This window comes from Natator depressus, chromosome 9 (genome assembly GCF_965152275.1).
Source record: "Natator depressus isolate rNatDep1 chromosome 9, rNatDep2.hap1, whole genome shotgun sequence".
Classification (NCBI taxonomy): Eukaryota; Metazoa; Chordata; order Testudines; family Cheloniidae; genus Natator; species Natator depressus.
This window is the reverse complement of record NC_134242.1, coordinates 18,025,585-18,043,885: the sequence shown is the minus strand read 5'-3', so window position 1 is coordinate 18,043,885 and position 18,301 is coordinate 18,025,585. Positions and strand designations below refer to the sequence as shown.

At 39.8% G+C, this 18,301-nt stretch overlaps 1 protein-coding gene across 1 annotated transcript in view; it reads right to left on the bottom strand.

Moving 5' to 3' along the window:
* The window catches only part of WDR49 (WD repeat domain 49), a 76,845-nt gene that overhangs the window by 22,477 nt on the left and 36,067 nt on the right, over positions 1–18,301 (bottom strand). Inside the window, exons 7-11 of the mRNA XM_074963615.1 lie at positions 15,559–15,726; positions 14,917–15,065; positions 12,136–12,369; positions 5,118–5,282; positions 1,216–1,331 (exon numbers count right to left, since the gene is read on the bottom strand). Of these exons, the coding sequence (XP_074819716.1) occupies positions 1,216–1,331; positions 5,118–5,282; positions 12,136–12,369; positions 14,917–15,065; positions 15,559–15,726 (832 nt within the window). The remainder of the gene's footprint in view (positions 1–1,215; positions 1,332–5,117; positions 5,283–12,135; positions 12,370–14,916; positions 15,066–15,558; positions 15,727–18,301) is intronic.

The window sequence follows — 18,301 nt, the reverse complement described above, 5'->3', positions numbered from 1 at the left end:
AGAGTCCATTCTCAAAGAGATGCTGAAAGGATGCTGCTCATTTAGAGCAAGGGGAAAGCCTAATAACCAGGAGAAGCACTAGGCTCTGAAGATCTCAGGTAACAAGGCTGAACACTTGCCTGCTTGCCATAAACAAAGTGGGGACAGCTAGTCATCAAATGAAAATGATGCAATACCACCAGTGCACTCAACTCATTTACTTCTCTGTGGTTCGCTATGAATATCACTGCGATTCAGAGTAATGAAGTGGATTTGAGTCACCAATGAGCAATGATTGCTTTGCTAGTATGTGTAAGCAGCAGCCGTCTTTATAAGGTAAATTTATGTTTCTAGACTGAGCCTCAGAACACGTGCAATGAGCAGTCTTGATATTAAAAGACACTTTTTCTCCTTTTTTTCAGAACATTGCTTCTGTCTATGACATGTTCATGGTCATTAGTGGGGATTTTCCTTCTGATTCTATAGCTGTTAAAAGTCAGAAAAAATATATTTGGTTCTCTGAGTTTCAAAGGGGATGAAAAGACACAAAAGCAATTTATCCCATTCTATTCCCAACCTATTAGCATAATTCTACAGTGAGCAACTGCTCTATAAATTACTTCCTTACGTACAGTAGCATCTGTATTCTCTGAGTTTTCTAATTTATGGACAGAATGTTTTCAAATTATGTCCTGCTATAATTTATCCTAGCATCCGTATACTGTCTGGATGCAGAAAAGAGAAGTATCTTTTATTTTATTTTTTTATTCCTCCAGAAGCTCAAGCAACATTAAAGAATATTTTTCCACTAGCAAAAAGAAAGGGGAATAATACTTCATAAGGCCAAGCAAGGCTAAACCTGTGGTAATTCCATGCTTTAGGCACTAATTTTACAATGGTCTCAAAGTGGACAGAATTTAGATTCCAAATGGGATTCAGCTTGGCTTCCAGGGATCCATCTTTGCAATGCCATTGCAGGATTGGGGCCCTAGTTTGCAAGAAAAAGCAAGCAATTTCCCCAGCTGTGCTGTATCTTTTAAGCGACACACTTTTTCTCCACTGATGTGCAGCCAGATCTAAATCTTTTCCTGAACTGAGTTGCCAACTACTCAGTGAGTTACTGTGCTTGGAAAAAATTAGACTTTTAAAAGATAGATTTTATCTCCAGAAACTGAGTCAAAGAGTACATTTTAAGAATATATTTCTTCCAGCATTTTTGAATAATGCATACAGTACCTGTCCCAGCCTGTAACTAATATAGTCCTCTTTAGTACCATGATCTGGGAGATGTCAACTGCTCGGTCTCTTCCAACACTGAGTTTATGGTGACAGTTTCCATTGAAATCCCAAATCTTCAATTAAAAAATAAATAAGTTATCCATAACCTCTCAGCATAGGCAAAGCAGACAATCATCTTGTAATTTAAGGATCAATGAAGAAATAAATCTATTGGATTGGATTTGCCTCATACCTTGATGTAAATCAGAGGTGACTGCATTGAAGACAATTCAGTCTTCATCAGAATCAGGATCATAGATTTGAATAGTAAGCAAATAATAATAATGCTTCTCCATAGCTTTTGTATAGCACTTTTCATCTATAGATATCAAGATACTGGAAAAAGGAAGCAAATATTACCCCCCTTCTACAGATGGAGAAACTGAGAGACAGGGATGAAATGACTTGTCCAACCACAAACAGCAGGTCAAGAATAGAATGAAGTGGCAGAGCCAGGACTGAAATCCAAGTCTGATTCTCCATTCTGTGCCTGCCCTCCCGCCTGCCCCCCCCCTCCCCTCCCCTCCCCCCCCGGCCACAAACACACACTGAGATGACCTACATGTGACAGCTTCTTTATCCATGGAACCCCTTGAAACCATATGCAAAAGTGCATTTATTTTGCACCTTTGACTGCCTCACCTGTTCACCGCTAAGCAATCTTTGCTGAGACTCTACTAATATGCCAGCAATTTAAACATCTTTGTGACAGCTTCTTCTTAGAAATAAGAATCATTTACCTGCCATAAAAGACTTTTCCCTACTCCACCATGAAGAATTCGTAAAAAAAAAAAAAAAAAAAGTTATGCTGGTCCAAGATCTTGAATGACATGTTTGTGTCTTGGACCAGTGATATTTTGAAGGTCTGACCTTTTAAATGTAGCCAGTTGCAAGACTGAGCCTTATAAAATCATGACAGTCTCATTTAGAGAAAAGCTATTTTGGATACATTTTAAATCATTGAAAAATTAATTTTATTTATATTACACTAGTACTTAGAGATCCTACCTGAAATCAAGGCCCCATTGTGCTAGGTGCTGTACAAACATAGAGACAAAGAGCTTACATAGATGAGACAAAGGGCAAGAGAGTTTCCAACTAGGAAACTGAGGCACAGAGTCATTGAGTAACTTGCCCAAGGAATTAAATGAAGATTTCTCAAGTCCAATATCTTAAGCACTAGACCATGAGTTCTACTTTTCCTGTTAAACTGAAATTTGCTCAGTTGGACTCGCAGTACTGAGGAATCATCTTTACAGGTGAAGGGAGACAAGTATTCTCATTTCTAATAGATTTTCTGGAGTGGTGTTAAGGGCTTTCTGGCACTCATTTGAGTTGACCTCCATAATTCACTCATGTGTTCACCAATTTATAGTCATCCTATACACAAGCCAATAAGCTCTGTATTTGCCACTTCCCCAGGTATGTGCTCAGCTTATTATTAATTAATTTACCATTCATGGGCTCCTGTAAATTAAAACAACATTTAGAAAGACACATGGTTTGGGAAAACATTGCTCAAACATCTCATTTTACATATAAATCTATTGGATACAGCAATAATGTATGTATGTAGGGATTTGAAATAAAATGTATTTGCCATTTAAACACAATACATTCATTTCAATGTTGGTATTCCATATTCTTACATAGATGTGTGTTTTATATTCATAGGAGTCCGTTGCAAAGGCATTGAAGTAATTTTTTCATAAGAATGAGGTTTGGGAAGCTTCCTCTTCAAATTGTACTGACGGTATGAAACACTGAAATAAGACATTGTCATCCTGTAGCATTACTGCTGGACAGACTTACCCTGTTCTTCCTGACACTAGCTCAAGACTCTGTCTACATCCTAATTGTGGATATTCTTCAGTTTGTTCTTTCACTAAGGCCTGAGCTACACACAGTTTAGAATGTGGGTTTTTTTACTGAAATAGTTATACTGGTACAATAAGTGGGGACACAATTATACTGGTATAAAGGTGCCTTGTACTGGTATAGCTTATTCTGCTTCCCATATAGGAATAACCTCTACTGGTATAAACCACCTTTATGCTGGTATAACACCCACACACACACTGGGCTGGTTGTGTTGTTTTAACTGTGCTAGTATACTTAATACCGTACAGCGTTTGTATTCAGACAAGCCCTTAGGATGGGTATTTTGTCATGAATTGAATCCATCACTTTTCCCTCCCACCTCCTAGGTACTGAATGTTTTGTCCTTAGGATTTCCACTGCTTGGAAATAGCAGAGTGCTCCTTGGGCAGCATTTAAGGCAGGCCACTTCTACTCAGCCACGGCCAACAGTATAATTCAGTACAATCCCAAATTTCAGTGCAGACTCTGGTGTTTAAGAATGTGTTTATAAACTTTAGCTTGATCTTCCCATATTAGAACCTGGGCAGCCAAGGGAGTAACGAGACGAAGCAATACAGTACATTTTGTCTTGTTATCCAGAAAGGTTACCTTTCTGGGAGATGCTCAACTGCCAAAAATACCTTGAATGGTACCAGAGATGGGCAAAAACTGGAATAATAGATACAAGTTCCACACCACTCTCCCCAGCTGCCAGATTTTGGCAGCATTTGGTCCAGAATTTGTGGCTTTGTCTTATCTCTATAATGGGACAGAAATCCAAACATTGGATTTGGATCTGAACTTTATGACTCAGGCCCATCTCTACCACAGACACAAGTTAATAAGCAAGAAAATTGACAGACACCATGGCACAGAGGATAGGGCACTGCCCTGGGACTCAGGAGACCTGAATTCTATTGCCAGCTCTCCCACTGAACTTCTGTGCTATCTTTGTTAGGTCACTTTTCTGTTTTCCCTCCCACCCTTTGTCTTCTCTGTTTAGACTGTAAGCTGTCCAGAGCAGGGTCCTTTCATATTATGTGTTTGTACAGTGCCTAGCACAATAAGGCCCCAGTCTAGTTGAGACATCTAGGAGCTAACGTAATATAATAAATAGCTTAAGTCTGACTAGTTATGTCAAAATTAGCCGAGTCTGGGGAAATGGTCTCTCAGGTTGATGATTTTCAGCAACTTTGGCCAATGAAATAGGAAAAGCTAGAAATCTGTTTGGCAAACCTATTAAGTTTTTTAAATGGTATGAATTTAGTGTACATTAAAGTGAAAGACTAACAGCACTGGCTTAAAACCTGTCATAATGTTGGGCAGTGTTCTGTCAATACATCTATATCTTGATCTTAACAGCATACACCCTTGGTATTAAACACAAGAATCTCTCTTTAGTAGAAACTAAAGCACAAGTTATTAAATTTTATGGTGGTTTTTGATATGATCAGATTCTCACTAAGATGATTAAGAAGATTTAAAATTCATTTTAACTTTCAATAAACTAAAATTCAAATTAATATGTCCGGGGTAAAAGGCTGGTGTTTTAACTAACCTAGTCACCATTTCAAAATAGTTGTTTTACAGTCATGCATTGGCTACCATGATAATATGCTCTTGTGTAATGACAAGTGAGTGCTCCAAGAAAAGCAAAGGAAATGATTGTCTGGTGATTAAGGCAATAAGGGCCATGTGCTGTACAGAGTCATGGATTGTAAGGAAACTACTTGGAAGGAAGGAAGGGAGGTAACAAAGAAGGAAGTGTTCTGTAAAGCACTGTGTCTCTCCAAAGTGTTAGACAAGCAATTAAATTTAACTGCGTTTTCCCAACAGTGTTAGGATTTCAACCTCTAGTTGCCGAGTTCATCCCATCTCCTCTTTAACAAGGCCAATGGAAAAACCAGCCATTGTTTAGTAGCTGAGTATTTTGGCACATTATATCTATGTGGAAAAGACTGCAATGGAAGCAAATAGTTTGAAATGTTTTCCCCTCACACCTTTACTGTTCCATCTGTGCTTCCAGTTAAGAGCCTTGTCTCAGTTGCATCCAGCGTCATAGTGCTGATCTCAGCATTGCCATGGCAACCAGTAAACTGTTTGATTTTCTGCCCAGTGTCTATCAGCCAGAAGGTAACGGTAGATCCTGTATCTGAGCTGATTACCTGGGGGGGGGGGAAGCAGCAATTGAGATGGAATTTACAATCTTTATATATATATAAAACAATAACCTCATACATATGTGCACTGCACTTATATAATTAGCAACATCTGAAATGCAAATCAGATAATTTTTGCATTGATTTTCCCCATCTTTTCCCTTTCATCTCATTACAAGCTTTATCATTCCCCACAATCAAAGTTTATGGGCAGGTCTGTTCCTTGTAAAATCTGCATCCACAGCTAGTTCCAATTAGCCAAAGAGCAATGATTTACTCCCTATTATCCTTCAGCATGGAAGACAGGTGATCAGCTCCCTCAGGAGACAATATCCCAAGTTACATGCGGGAACTAGAAATGTTCTCAGCAGGGATGAAACACGTCCACAGCCCTTCAGCTTGGAATCTTGCAGGCATGCTCAACTGAATGCTTTGTGCTAAGTGGTCAGATAAATCTTCCCTGCTTATTTCAGAGAACCGATCCACCGAGTAATGGATCTTTAAAACTACATCTCTGGAAGGGGAAATAGTTTAGGGAAGCTCTCAGCATATATTAGCCTCAATTTAGAATTCAGTAGTGAGAGCAGACATAAATTAGGAAAAAGTCCATTTGAACAGATTATGGTTATTTCTTTTTTGGCGTGTGGTGTGTTAAATTGCTCAAAAGAGATGCACTCACTCTTACTTCCATTTGCTGTATACTTACTGCTGGGTGAAATCTTCAGTCCTCACCTCAGTCCTAATTCAAGCAAGATTCCCACTGAAGTCAATGGGAGTTTTGCCTGAAAAAAAGCATTCTGGGATTTACTTTTTTTTTTTTTCCTTTGATGCTCATCATTAAAGAGGTAAAGTTTCATCAACAGTCACCTCACTGGTATCCCTGTTCTAGTCCTATTCTTACAATAAGAAATAACAGTGATATCTCAGTCAAACATGGCAACTGTTGGCAAGTGGTGAATTTTTAAATGGCACCCACTAACTATACACATGCTGTTATTTAAACCCCTTCCCCATGTAAGTTAATACACAATAATTGCTGAGATTTAGTTGTTCTTCATTCTTTTCAAAACACTTTTCCTCCTAGTTGAAATCAGGTGCTCAAAAAGATAGTTGGCTATTTCTTCCAGGAAGGAATCCAATTCCTCCCCCAGAAAATGCTAATCAAAGAGTTCTCAGCAATCTTAACAAAAATCAAATTTCTTTCATGATGATTCACATTTCAAGAAGTTCAAAGACATGTGCCCAATGCCATACCTGTCAGCACCTGTGGAAATTTTATATCAACCACTTATCTTCCTTCATAATACCTCTGACCACAAACACAATGAAGTACAGCTTCTGCACAACTCATGTTCTTTGACCTGATACCATTACGGAATTATTCCAATGACAGGGTTTTTTTATTAGTTCCTGGCAAAATAAATAAATAAAGGACTCCCTTAATTGTTTAATTAAAAAAAAAAAAGACTATAAATCCACTGAAATAAGGTCGCTTCCCTTCTAATTTTAATAATTAAATGAGGATTTCTTGTTGAGAAGCAAAATACTGCAAATTTATTGTGTTAAATTAGTTATGTTGCTCATGTTCTTAAAAGCACCATCCAAAGGAGACCCAAATTGAACTCTAATTATAACCAATTCTGTTTTGAATACAAGTTCTGCAATTTGCCTTTGTTATTCTAAACTCTCACTCTATTATCTAAGGAGTCCTAGATAATTTAAATAAGGAGTGTGAGACAAGACAGCATTGTCTAGCCATTAAGACATAGGAGTGGGAGTCAAGAAATGTAAATTCTGTTGCTGACTGCCTCTGCCTTACTGTATGATTTTGGGGGAGTCCTGCAACTTCTGTGCTTCAGTTTTCCCCATCTGTAGGATGAAGTTAATAATACCTACTTACCTGATGAGGCCTACTTAGTGCACTGAGATTATTTGATGAAGGACACCAAAGAAGCTGAAAATGTTATATTAATATTAGAGATGGCCAGAGGAAGTGAGACTCTGGATGAGTGAGTGTTCAGCAGTCACAGTTCAAGCCAGAATCAAGGCCAGGGATCAGAGGTCAAACTCTCATGAGATGTTCTTGTGAGATTTCATCCCCAAATTAGAGAAAACTAACAGGATCACTTGATCTCAGAAGAGTTTCATCTCAATCTTGGGATAATGACTACATTCAATTTCTCACAGCAATGGTCAATCAGAACCTTCAAGCAGGGCCGGCCAGTTTAAGAACCAGAACGGTATAGATGGGTTTAAATCCAGTGATTTGAATTTGATGCCCCCATTTCCTAGCTCTTCCAAAAGCACAGGGTGCTTTGGACTAAAGGCTTTGGGTTTAGTCCATCTCCAATTAATTTTATTTATTTTAAGTAATTAGCAGACTATAAATACCTAGCCAAATACTGATGCACAGGCCGGCCACTTGATCTTGATCTCAGGGAAATGTCATGTATTGAGCTACCAATAACAGAACTGACAGGTTTTGCTAGATATGCTAGTAATTACTAAGCACACTGAACTTTTTTGGCTACTTCTCTGCATATAGGTGTTAAAATAATACACGACACAAGACGATGAAATCATAGCATGAATGCAGGCCTCAGATGTATTCTCAGGCAAAAGGTGTTTATTTCTATATCAGTATGACCATGCATCCGTGAGCGTTGTTAGACTTATTGAGTTTAAGGAGTTCAGTAGAAACTGCTTGAGGACTAAGGCACTGTGACAAGATTACAGAGCCAGGCAATAGCAGGGATAGGGTTAGAACTGATGAATCCCAAGTTTCCCAATCTTGTGCTCTATCTAAGGTACTTTATATGGCCCGCATTATTATAATATCCAGGCATCTCACAATCTGTAACATTTATCCTTCCAACACCCCTGAGAGGTGGGGGCTGTGATATTATCCCCATTTTACAGATGGGGAACTGAGACACAGAGAGATTAAAACCTGAATGCACAAAACGAGTTAGTTGTTGTGACATTGAGTCCCTGGCAAATCACTGCAATCCACAAATACTGTGTTAGGTGCCTAAGCTCCTATACAATGAAGGAGAAGACATAGGCGCCGTAGTCTGCAATGAACTAAAGCCAGCATGCTAAGCAGAGAGCTGCCTAAGCTAATCAATGGAAGATGCCAACCAGAGTGGTGCATGCTAAGTGCCACCCCTCTCATGGAGATAGGTACTTAAGTCCAGGCTGCAGGGAGGTACCTAGTTGTGCTTGCGAGTCACAGCTGGCAACCCTTTTTGGAGTTAGGTGCCTAAGCCATTTTAGCAAGATGTGAGAAGCAGGAGGAAGAATTCCATCATAATTTTAATCTACTGGTTAGGGTATTCCCCTGGGATGTGGGGGAATCCTGAGTCAAGTCCCCCTTCCACCCAGGGGGCAAAGGGATTTGAACTAGGATCTACCATCTCTCTGGTGAGCATTCTAACCATTGGGATATGGCATAGTCTGATGTGGAGCTCCCTTAGTCTCTCTTGTTGAAGATGTTGGACTGTGGTTAAATAATTAAAGAGACAATGGAGCAGGGAAACTGGATCCTAGGTGAGAGCTCTAATCACCAGGAGTCATTCTCATGCTGTGCTCTCTCTCTCTCACTGTTCCAAATGACTCTTTACTACCACTTTTTGAAAGCATCCTCTGGGACTGTCACTGCATTATAGCAGCATCCAGACAGAATGTCACTGCAGGACAATCTGGTGCACTGTAGATTTACACCCTGGCTTACTGCACAGTAACTTGTTGTGTAGACAAGCTCTACAACAGAAACACAAACTTGCTCAAGATCTCTCAGCAGGTCCATGGCAGAACTAGGACCAGAACATAGACCTGCCTGAGTTCCAGACCGGTGACCCAGCCAATTAAACCACACTGCTCCCCCTTTCTGGTTGGCATATACCATTTTGCATCACTCTGTCTATGCTATTGATATTTAATTTGTAATAAGTATTTTGGAATTAGATACACTTAGAGGGAAAGTAGATTACCTACCTCAGAGGGTTGTTATGAGGATTAAGGGTGGTTCTGTGCTCCAAAACTATGATGTATCAAGTATTATTACCATTCCTGAAGTGAGCGTACATATGAGCCACACTTTTATCCTTGAGACATCAGCTTTCCAGAATGCCTGCATCTTAAAGGAATGTACCTCCCTTCTCTTCTGTCTCCCTTTCTCATGGCTCACAGAAGCCTTTAAAATCAATAACTTCACTGAAAACATGTGCTGCTCATTAGCACAGCCTCCAGCATCCCATACTGCTTCTTTCAAAAACATGCACCCTAAGGCTAGGTGGTGGATACATATCACTGTGACTTGTTGAGCAGCTGGGCCCAGCAACTGTGGTCTTCAACAGGGAAATACAAAGACGAGTGAAGTCCTTCACAAAGCCCTTTGTTAGAACAGAGATTTTTCTCTTCCTCCACCTTCCTTTTCTCATGGAACCTTACCTCTCATTATTTCACTCCTCCCATCTTTTCTGGCCATGCCTTTCTCTTCTTGAATCCTTCTGCCAGTTTCTATCTATCCTTTTCTAATGCCTCCTCTCTCTCTCTCTCTCTCTCTCTCTCTCTCTGACCCGCTGCTCCCCCCCACACACACAGACTTCTGATTCCCTGCCTTGCCCAATGCCTAGTACACAGAGAATTCCAAGCCACTCCTTTTCACCAGAGCCAGTGCAGCTGGTATGTCTCATCAGCCACTCTAGCAATGTCATGGGACACAAGCTCTGCTAGCTCTGCTTGGGCCCGGGCTAATCAGTATTTTTATTAATAATAAAAATCTATATTACAGTATTTTACCATGTCCTAAATGGTTTTGGAAACTTAAACATACAGGGATCCCATCATTCCTCAATGAAATGCAGCTACCTCAAGGGTGAAAACTTGTCCCCTCTTTAACAACACACAGCCACAATGCACAACTGTTTAATGAATGAAATGAAGAATATGTCAGCCAAGTGGAAATGCAAGAGGGATCTAGGTAGGCAGAATGCAATGAACAGCATTGGAATCTGGCCTGGACACCCAGCCTAAAAACCCTACTCTTTCAAAAAGCACCACAAGCTCTCCAGTGATTACAAGAGGTCAGGACATCAGTTTCACATCTTAAAGCAAAGCATCTTTCGCAGCACATTTCACCCTAACTCCAATCTGAGGTATTGCTTCAGTACTGGTTCAAGGACCATCAACTGAGACTATTCCTTCCTTGCCCAGCCAAATTCTGCTGACCCAGTCCAGTCATGTTTGGCTTGTGAGATCTGAATGGATTACAGCACAAGAAGGTGTGACGGGGGCTCCCACTACCTTAAAATCTCAATCCTGCAATTCACTGTGCCTAGTATACTGCTGCATCCACATGAAGCCCCACTGACTTCAGCAGGGCTTCAGACCTGCGCCACAGTCCACTTCCATACTACAGATCACAGAGTCAGGCCATAAGTGGTTATCCTGCTTCACTTTAACTCCTAGTGCCTGGAAGGAACTCTCCAGTACCCATCTCATAAACTAGTCTTGCTGATCTAAATACTCTCCATATTTTGCAATGAAAAAATTAAAGTGCTTCCTAAGTTATCCAATTCAGCTGAATTAGACTGGTCACCTGCATAAAATACAATGATTTTGCAACCAACTTTGGTCCCATGAGTGGCATTTTAAAAAGTAATTGTATGTAAAGGGGCTTTTCCTAAACACACAAGCTTTTAGCGGAAGAGGAATACAGCAATACTTCCCTAGTGATAATATAATAAACTACATTCCCTTAGACGGGTGGGTTTCTAAACCTTGAACAAATGGAAACACTTATTTTTAATGTAAATTTAGGGTCTGTTCCATCAAAGTGGGATTTTTTTGTTGTTTAATTTACAACATGGTTGTTTCTTTGACAGCATGCAGGAAAGCTGTTTTTTTTTTCTTTTTCTTTTAATCAGTCAGGCTACTGCTACCATGCTTTAAATGCTCATTTGTACCAAACAAATCACCACCAAAAACCATGATGATCTGTTGATACCCCATATCATAACCACTATATGCTCTGAGGTTTGCCTTAGCTGAATCTCAATCTATAGATAAAAGGGGCTGGTTGGGCAGAGCTCAGGAAAATCTATCACAGAGACATTTCCCTGTATAGTAACTGTGGCTCTTCATTGAGATGCAGGTAGTGCTCTGATACCAAAGACTGCAGTGCATCATTAAAGTACTGTGAAGACAAACAACACTCTCACTGCATACCAAGTGGTTTTACATTTAACTGAATCATTTTATTATGAATACATCCAGGTCTGCCACTGTAAGCCACTTGTGTAAAATTTTCTAGCGAAAATGAATCTTCACTAATTACAATTCATGCATATTTCAGAACTATCCTCAGAGATACTGTAAGGTGGCTATAAAGAAGAATTTTATAATCAAGTTCATTTGCAATTGGCAGTCATACCAGGACTAACCTACATCAGAGATAACCCTAGACCATCTCACAATAGTGGTTTTATTTTTATCATCTGTGTTTCTTAGAAATGTTGGGTATCCTGATATCTGATATCACTTTTTAACACTGAACCTTATTGGAAACCAAACCACTTTTCAAATGTGATAGAAGGTTTAAAGAAAGCAGGTAGTTTACTAGTTCAATTAAACTGTTGGGATACTAGAATACCCACAGTCCTTTGCAGGAAAGTCAAACAAAGACTGTAATTAGCATGCTTTAGTATGAGATAATTTTCTTTCCAAAGTAAATGGTCTCTCCATCTCTAATGTAACCTTCTGAAATCAAATTAAGAAAATCACCTTGCAGTAATACACATTTTCAAGTTCCTTATCACGAAAATGCAGAAAGGTTCTTTATTTCTCCCCCATTTACCTGCTTAAAAACTGAATTGTAAACAACACAAGTAACTGCTTTCCCATGACTTGTGACCTTTCTGCCGGTTTCCTGCTTCATTTCCAATAACATCAGCTGGTTATTAAATGAGATAAAAAGCCGTCCGTGAGCGTCATTAAAATAAAGGGTGGATTGGAAGTCCAGACTCTTTGGAAATGAGCCCACAATCCTCTGGATGCACAGCTGATGCTGAATATCCCAGAGCCTTAACACCTGTGCACATAATGATGAAGAAATCACACATTATCTGCTTTTTGTTTTGTTTTGTTTTTTTTTGTTTTGTTTCAGAATGCATTGCAGTCATTAGTTATTGCAGTGATAGCTCTGGCTTGCTTCATTTGCCTTATTAACATCTACCACCAAATACAAGATGAAAGAGGCCCTCTTTGTTCAGTTTATTTTACAAAAGGCTATCAGTGAGTATTTTGTTTTATTGCTATTTGTATTATAACCAAGGTCAGGACCCTATTGTGCCAGCCATTGTACAAACACATAAGACAACCTCTGTGCTGAGGAGTTTTCAGTCTAGACAGACAAGACAGAGAAAGGGGGGAGTGGAAACAGCGGTGAAGTGACTTGTCCAAGGTTTTACATCACTGTAACTCCATTGGTTTCCTGGTTTATATGGGTGCAGTTGAGAAGAGAATCTAAAAGCCTCTGGCAGTTACCCTTAGAAAAACAATTAGTGAGTCAGAATAGTAGAACAAGGTTGAAACATCAACCTTGTTGTGCCTATATTTTACTAGTGTCTCCAGGGAGTTAGAAGTGTTATATATGAGCTTTGGATCCACTAAGGCAGGTTAGTAAAAGTTACAATAAAAATCTCTCTCATAGAATGGTATGACTGTTGACACAAGAGACTAACAGCTTAGTAGCAAATGTTATGGTCTGTTGTGTGTATAAATAAAAAGGTAATTTTTATGCCATTATTTACTTGGTAGACTGTAAAGGCTCGTTATAAATATACAACAGCTATAGCTAATAAGAGATGGCCCGTTCTGGAGGAGGATAAAAGGGAGCTATTTTTTAGCTTTCTTGAAAGCATAAAGCAGCAATATATCAGCAAGTGGATTAAGAGAAGTAGTTGCTATGCAAGCTTCTTCAAACAGCATTGCCAATGCACTTCCCTTGGTGTGCCTCACTAACCTGGCTCTTTTTTTACACCAGGTTTCTCACCAGAAGCAAAGACTTACAAATGTGCTAAGTTAAAGCCCCTCTCCAGAGCTATAGTCATTAGGAGTACATCCAAACTCAATGAGCCTACAGGTCTCTGCATACACCAGTTCTCATCTATTTAAAGAATCCCAAGCATTGGGTGACCCAGTTATTTAAATGTGGTCACAGCAGTGTGGCAAATCCCAGAACACTACCGGAGAGTGGGAGGCAAAAGCATCAAGTAGATAATACAGAGACAAGCAAGGAACAAGTCCACTGGGGAGAGAATGAGTAGCCATGGAGCGATAGCTGCCATCTTAACCCAGTCTGGTAAATCCTAGTTGGAATCCTGAGTATTCCCATACTGAATCTGTTCTATGGATATGGGGCTTCTGTCTCCAGGTCTGTGAACACAGCTCTATTCACAAGCCATACATTGATTAAAAATGTTAAAACATGTGACTTTGTGCTGGTTTAAAACAAGCCCACTCTATCTCCATGACTTATCCATTACAACACATGGTACAATCAGTGACTCAGAATTTCTCTTGTGCTGTCAAAATTCCGCCTTTTAAAATGGTGAATGTTACCTCTTTGCATCCCTCTCATCCCACATAACATTGGATGGAAAAAGTTCGTTGTGGTTTCTGCTGGCAGTAAATCAGAGTGTGCTCTTTGTAGCAGAGGGGGCTTTTTGTTTATTATATAGACATAGCGACTCAGATTACCATGCATTAATCAGAGTGAAATAGATTCATACTAATGCCAAGAACAACATGCGCTGCTCTGTGTTTAGCATAATGGTTTAGCAATTAAAGAGAAAACACAATTTTAACACTGCAATTGAAAGACATACAGTGGTGTTTAATATTGGTGCTGGCCTCACTTGTTCTGCTCAGGTTTTGATCAGCAAGTCCTTTCTTGCCTTTATAATGACAAACCTGGATCACAGTCTCAAATTAGCATTAGAGAAATGTTGAGTGTGAAAATAAACTAAGGCCTGTCTACATTTAAAACACTACAGTGGCACAGCTGCAGCTATGCTGCTGTAGCGCTTTAGTGTAGACACTACTTACACTGATGGGTAAGGCAATCCACCTTCCTGAGAGCATAGACACTACCTCCCATTGGCATAGGTAATCCACCTCCCTCAGAGGTAGTAGCTAGGTTGACATAAGAATTCAGCCTTTGACCTAGTGCTGTCTACATAGGGGCTTAGATCAGCTTAACTACCTCATTCAGGAGTGTGAGTTTTTCACACCCCTCAGTGACATGGCTGGTTCGACCTAATTTTCTAGTGGAGACCAGCACTAGGACACACTATGGGCCATATCTTCAAGAAAGTTTTGCATCCACAACTGGGGTCATATTTCCAGAAGACCTTAGCTCTCAATTAGGCACCAAAATAAATGGCCAGATTCTCATATGTTGGGTATGGAGCTTTTTTGAAAATTTAATCATGTCACAATGGGAGCTGCTGGCACATTTCTGAAAATGCTCCACTTGTGTGTGCTCAACACCTGAAAATCTGGCCCTGTGGATCCAGTTCTGTTTGCCAATGCAGGGACTGCAGGAGCAGGCCCTGTAGGCAGTTTCTATATTTACCTTGTCCTCCGAGAAGCTGAAAAGCTGTTTTCGTTCAGTAATGAACTGAACAGCTATTACACTGGCTGAATGGCCTTGAAGAACTCCAGCAGGTTTCGAGGTGACGTAGGGGTTCCAGAGGCAAACTCGGTGATTGATGCCAGCAGTAGCTGTTCACAATCACAAAGCAAAATGCATTAAAACCAAAAGTACTCTTGAAAGGGGATTTTATTTCAATTAATAGTAAAGAAACTGCCATCTCTCTGAAATACACAGTGATAATGGCTTTGCTAAATGAGAATGTGTTTGTTTATGTTACCAGTGAATATGTGAGAACGGTAGTGACTGCAATAATTAATAATGCAGAACAGTTTCCATTGTAATCGCATCTGCAGTTACTCAAAACGTCCCTAAACTTGCACTTTTTGAGCAGAAATTTCTCTCATGCCCTTCCCCCCAGCTAATTTGTCTTCCACTTCGTAAGCCAGAAATATAAAACATCATCACATAAATATAAAACACTAGGACTCGGTCCTTCACTTTTGCAGGCAGAATGCATACAAAGGAAGAAAATGCCTATATATGTACACATACAGAATACAGTTTTCTTAGCCCCTTAGGTTTTACTATAGAACATAAATTAGTCAGTTTTTAAAAACATACCGATTAAGTTGAGTCGAGAGTGGAAGTCAAAAGCATTAATTCCCCGGGCAATGTCAAAGGATGTAGTTCTAAGGCGAGGCTTTAATTTTTCTCTCCAAGCCAGCACCAATGTGTTAACATTACTGGTTGTACTGGAAATAAAGGCATCAAAAGAAGAGCTGTATGCAACTAATGGGTGAGAAAAGAAAGAGAGAAGCTTTGAATTGATTTCTTTTAATATAATCCAATCAGAGCTAGTTTCATAAAGAACAACGTATATTAAATCTAAGCCTAATTTTAAAAAATAATTGTTGTCAGGGAGAAAACTAACCTTGACTTCAAAGGGGTTTGGATCAGGCCCACAGGGCTCAATCCTGCAAGGTGCTGAGCACTCTGGACCTGATCCAGGACTGCTCACACACGTAAGTGCTTTGCTGGATTGTGGCCAGAGTTCTCAGCACAATTCAGGGATGAGTCCCTAGATGTCAAGGACATACAATATACAGTGTGGGTCTAATAAAGTGCTCAATGGCTTCATCTCTCATGAAGTTCAGCGGTATTAGAGGGCGTTCAATACTTTGTAATTGGACAAGCAAGAAATCTAACAGAAGCGTGGTAAAAATACATCACACTGCTTTGCTGATACAATGAAGTCTCATTTACATTTTTGGTATAGAGACTTAATGAACCATACATACTATATCCTATATACTGGTAACAGCTAACTCTCCTTGCAGTAATCCCTTCTGAACTACAGAGCTTTGCCACTGGTTTCTAATCCCTGAGGAGCTTGGATATAAAACTGGTGACACAATATGGCCCCATGTTACTAAGCTAGTTATTCTTTATTCAGTAAAGCAATACTGAAATCTAAAGTCTACATTATACAACAATTATTCCTACACAAATACATGGCAACGCTACAATATAATTACTGTGTGATCAAAAAGTGCAAATATCTGGGAAATTACTTTGTTATATTTCCACTTTACATTCAAATACTGTTACAATTCTTGCTCTGCAGTCCATCAGGAAAGACAAATTGGAAATCTTAAACTCAGAGTGTTGCTCTAGGACTTGAATCTGGAGGATATAAGTGACTTTTGCAGGAATAAAATGTTGTATGTTTCAGGAGCTCGGTGATTTGCACAGTTTGTTACAAAAACAAACTCATTTCTGACTAAATTGTAAGTCAAGCTCCTTGAAGAATGTCTGACTAAAAGGTGAGGTTAAAGGAATTTCCATAACATCAAAGTATGTAGCAAATTCAAATGCTTATCTGCATGGAGAAGGAGAAAAGGGGGCAGATTGAGACAGAAAGGACTTCTTAGTGTCAAACATAGGTTAGGGAGTGGAAACAATCAAAATGTGGCCATGAAAATATCTGAATCTGCATTGAAAAAAAGTAATTTTATTTCCAAATGTTTTGCAATGAGTAGCTTTGTCCTTGGAAATATTCTCTATGTCCAGATCCTCGGGTGCTATAAATTAGCATAGCTCTATTGATTTCATTTGGAATCACACTATTTTACACCAGGTAAGGATCTGACCCCAAAGTGTTCTTCCAATAAGCGCGATGAACAATTTTATTCCATTCACAAACATGGACAATCCTAACATTACCCTCTGATATTATCAGAAAAATTAGTGACCTATTAAAAGACCTAATTAGATCAGCAAGTTCTTGCAAATGGAGAATACAGCCCCACAATAGAGGCAGTATCACAAATTATAACTGACAGAAAGTGGACCCACAGCTACCTCTACTTTCCATTCTCATTGGTGCACCTTTGACTAAAGAATCCCTTTTGTTGTAATAAGTGTTCATCTTTGCAAATAGTGTCACGTGGCTCTCCAGGGTTCAGTAGCTTTTGTAGAACAGCCAGCAAAGTGCACGATCCCATGGGACCAGCAAGTTTAAGAGGAGTCAAAGATCCTCTGGAATTGTCACTTAAGACCTTGTGGATCTCAGATCATATGCAGATTCCTATGTGGGTCTGAGCCCCTCTGTTTTGTCCTTTCAGCAATGGCAACAAGCCACACTGTGATTTGCTGTCCTGCTCCCCCAGGCAACTACAGTTCATGTGTGTTCTGCAAAAGCCAGGAAGAGGGAGTTAGTGCTTGTTCAGATGGATTTTTTTAGGGTAAGAATCACTGTTCTGAAAGGGGAATGCGCCATGCTGAGCAAGCATTTCACAACTCACGTCCCAGGCCACACTCTCTGGCCACACAATGCTACGCTGTTACAAAGGGCAAAGGGGCTTTGTGACAAGATGGAGCCTTCCTTGGAGCAGCTTTCCTCTTCATCCAGCTCCCATGACTCAGTTTATGCTGGATTCCTGCCATTTTGCTCCCATCTGGGAAGTGGGGAAAGGCACACCCACTCCTTTCCTGGATCTACCATTACCGCCTTTCTCACTAAAATATTTCCTAACATTTTTGCAATTCAACCATGCCCCTTCTCACCATTGTATTTACCAACAGATTTTGAATACTCTGAGTAAATTTTCTTTATGTTTTGTTCAACAGGAACCTCAACAAGCCCAAAATATTCCTTCCCATCAAGAAAGCATGTAACATCTTTCACCTTTCCTCCCTCATGCACGTTTTTGAGACCAAAGAGGAGATTTTCCAGTGCACAAATGGCAGTTGGGCACCTACATCACATTGAGAGTCCTTGGGAGTTAGGTGCCTAACTGTTACTTGTGCTTTTGAAAATCTACCTCCTTGTGCACAAGTGTACTGTCAAAAATTCCATGGACTT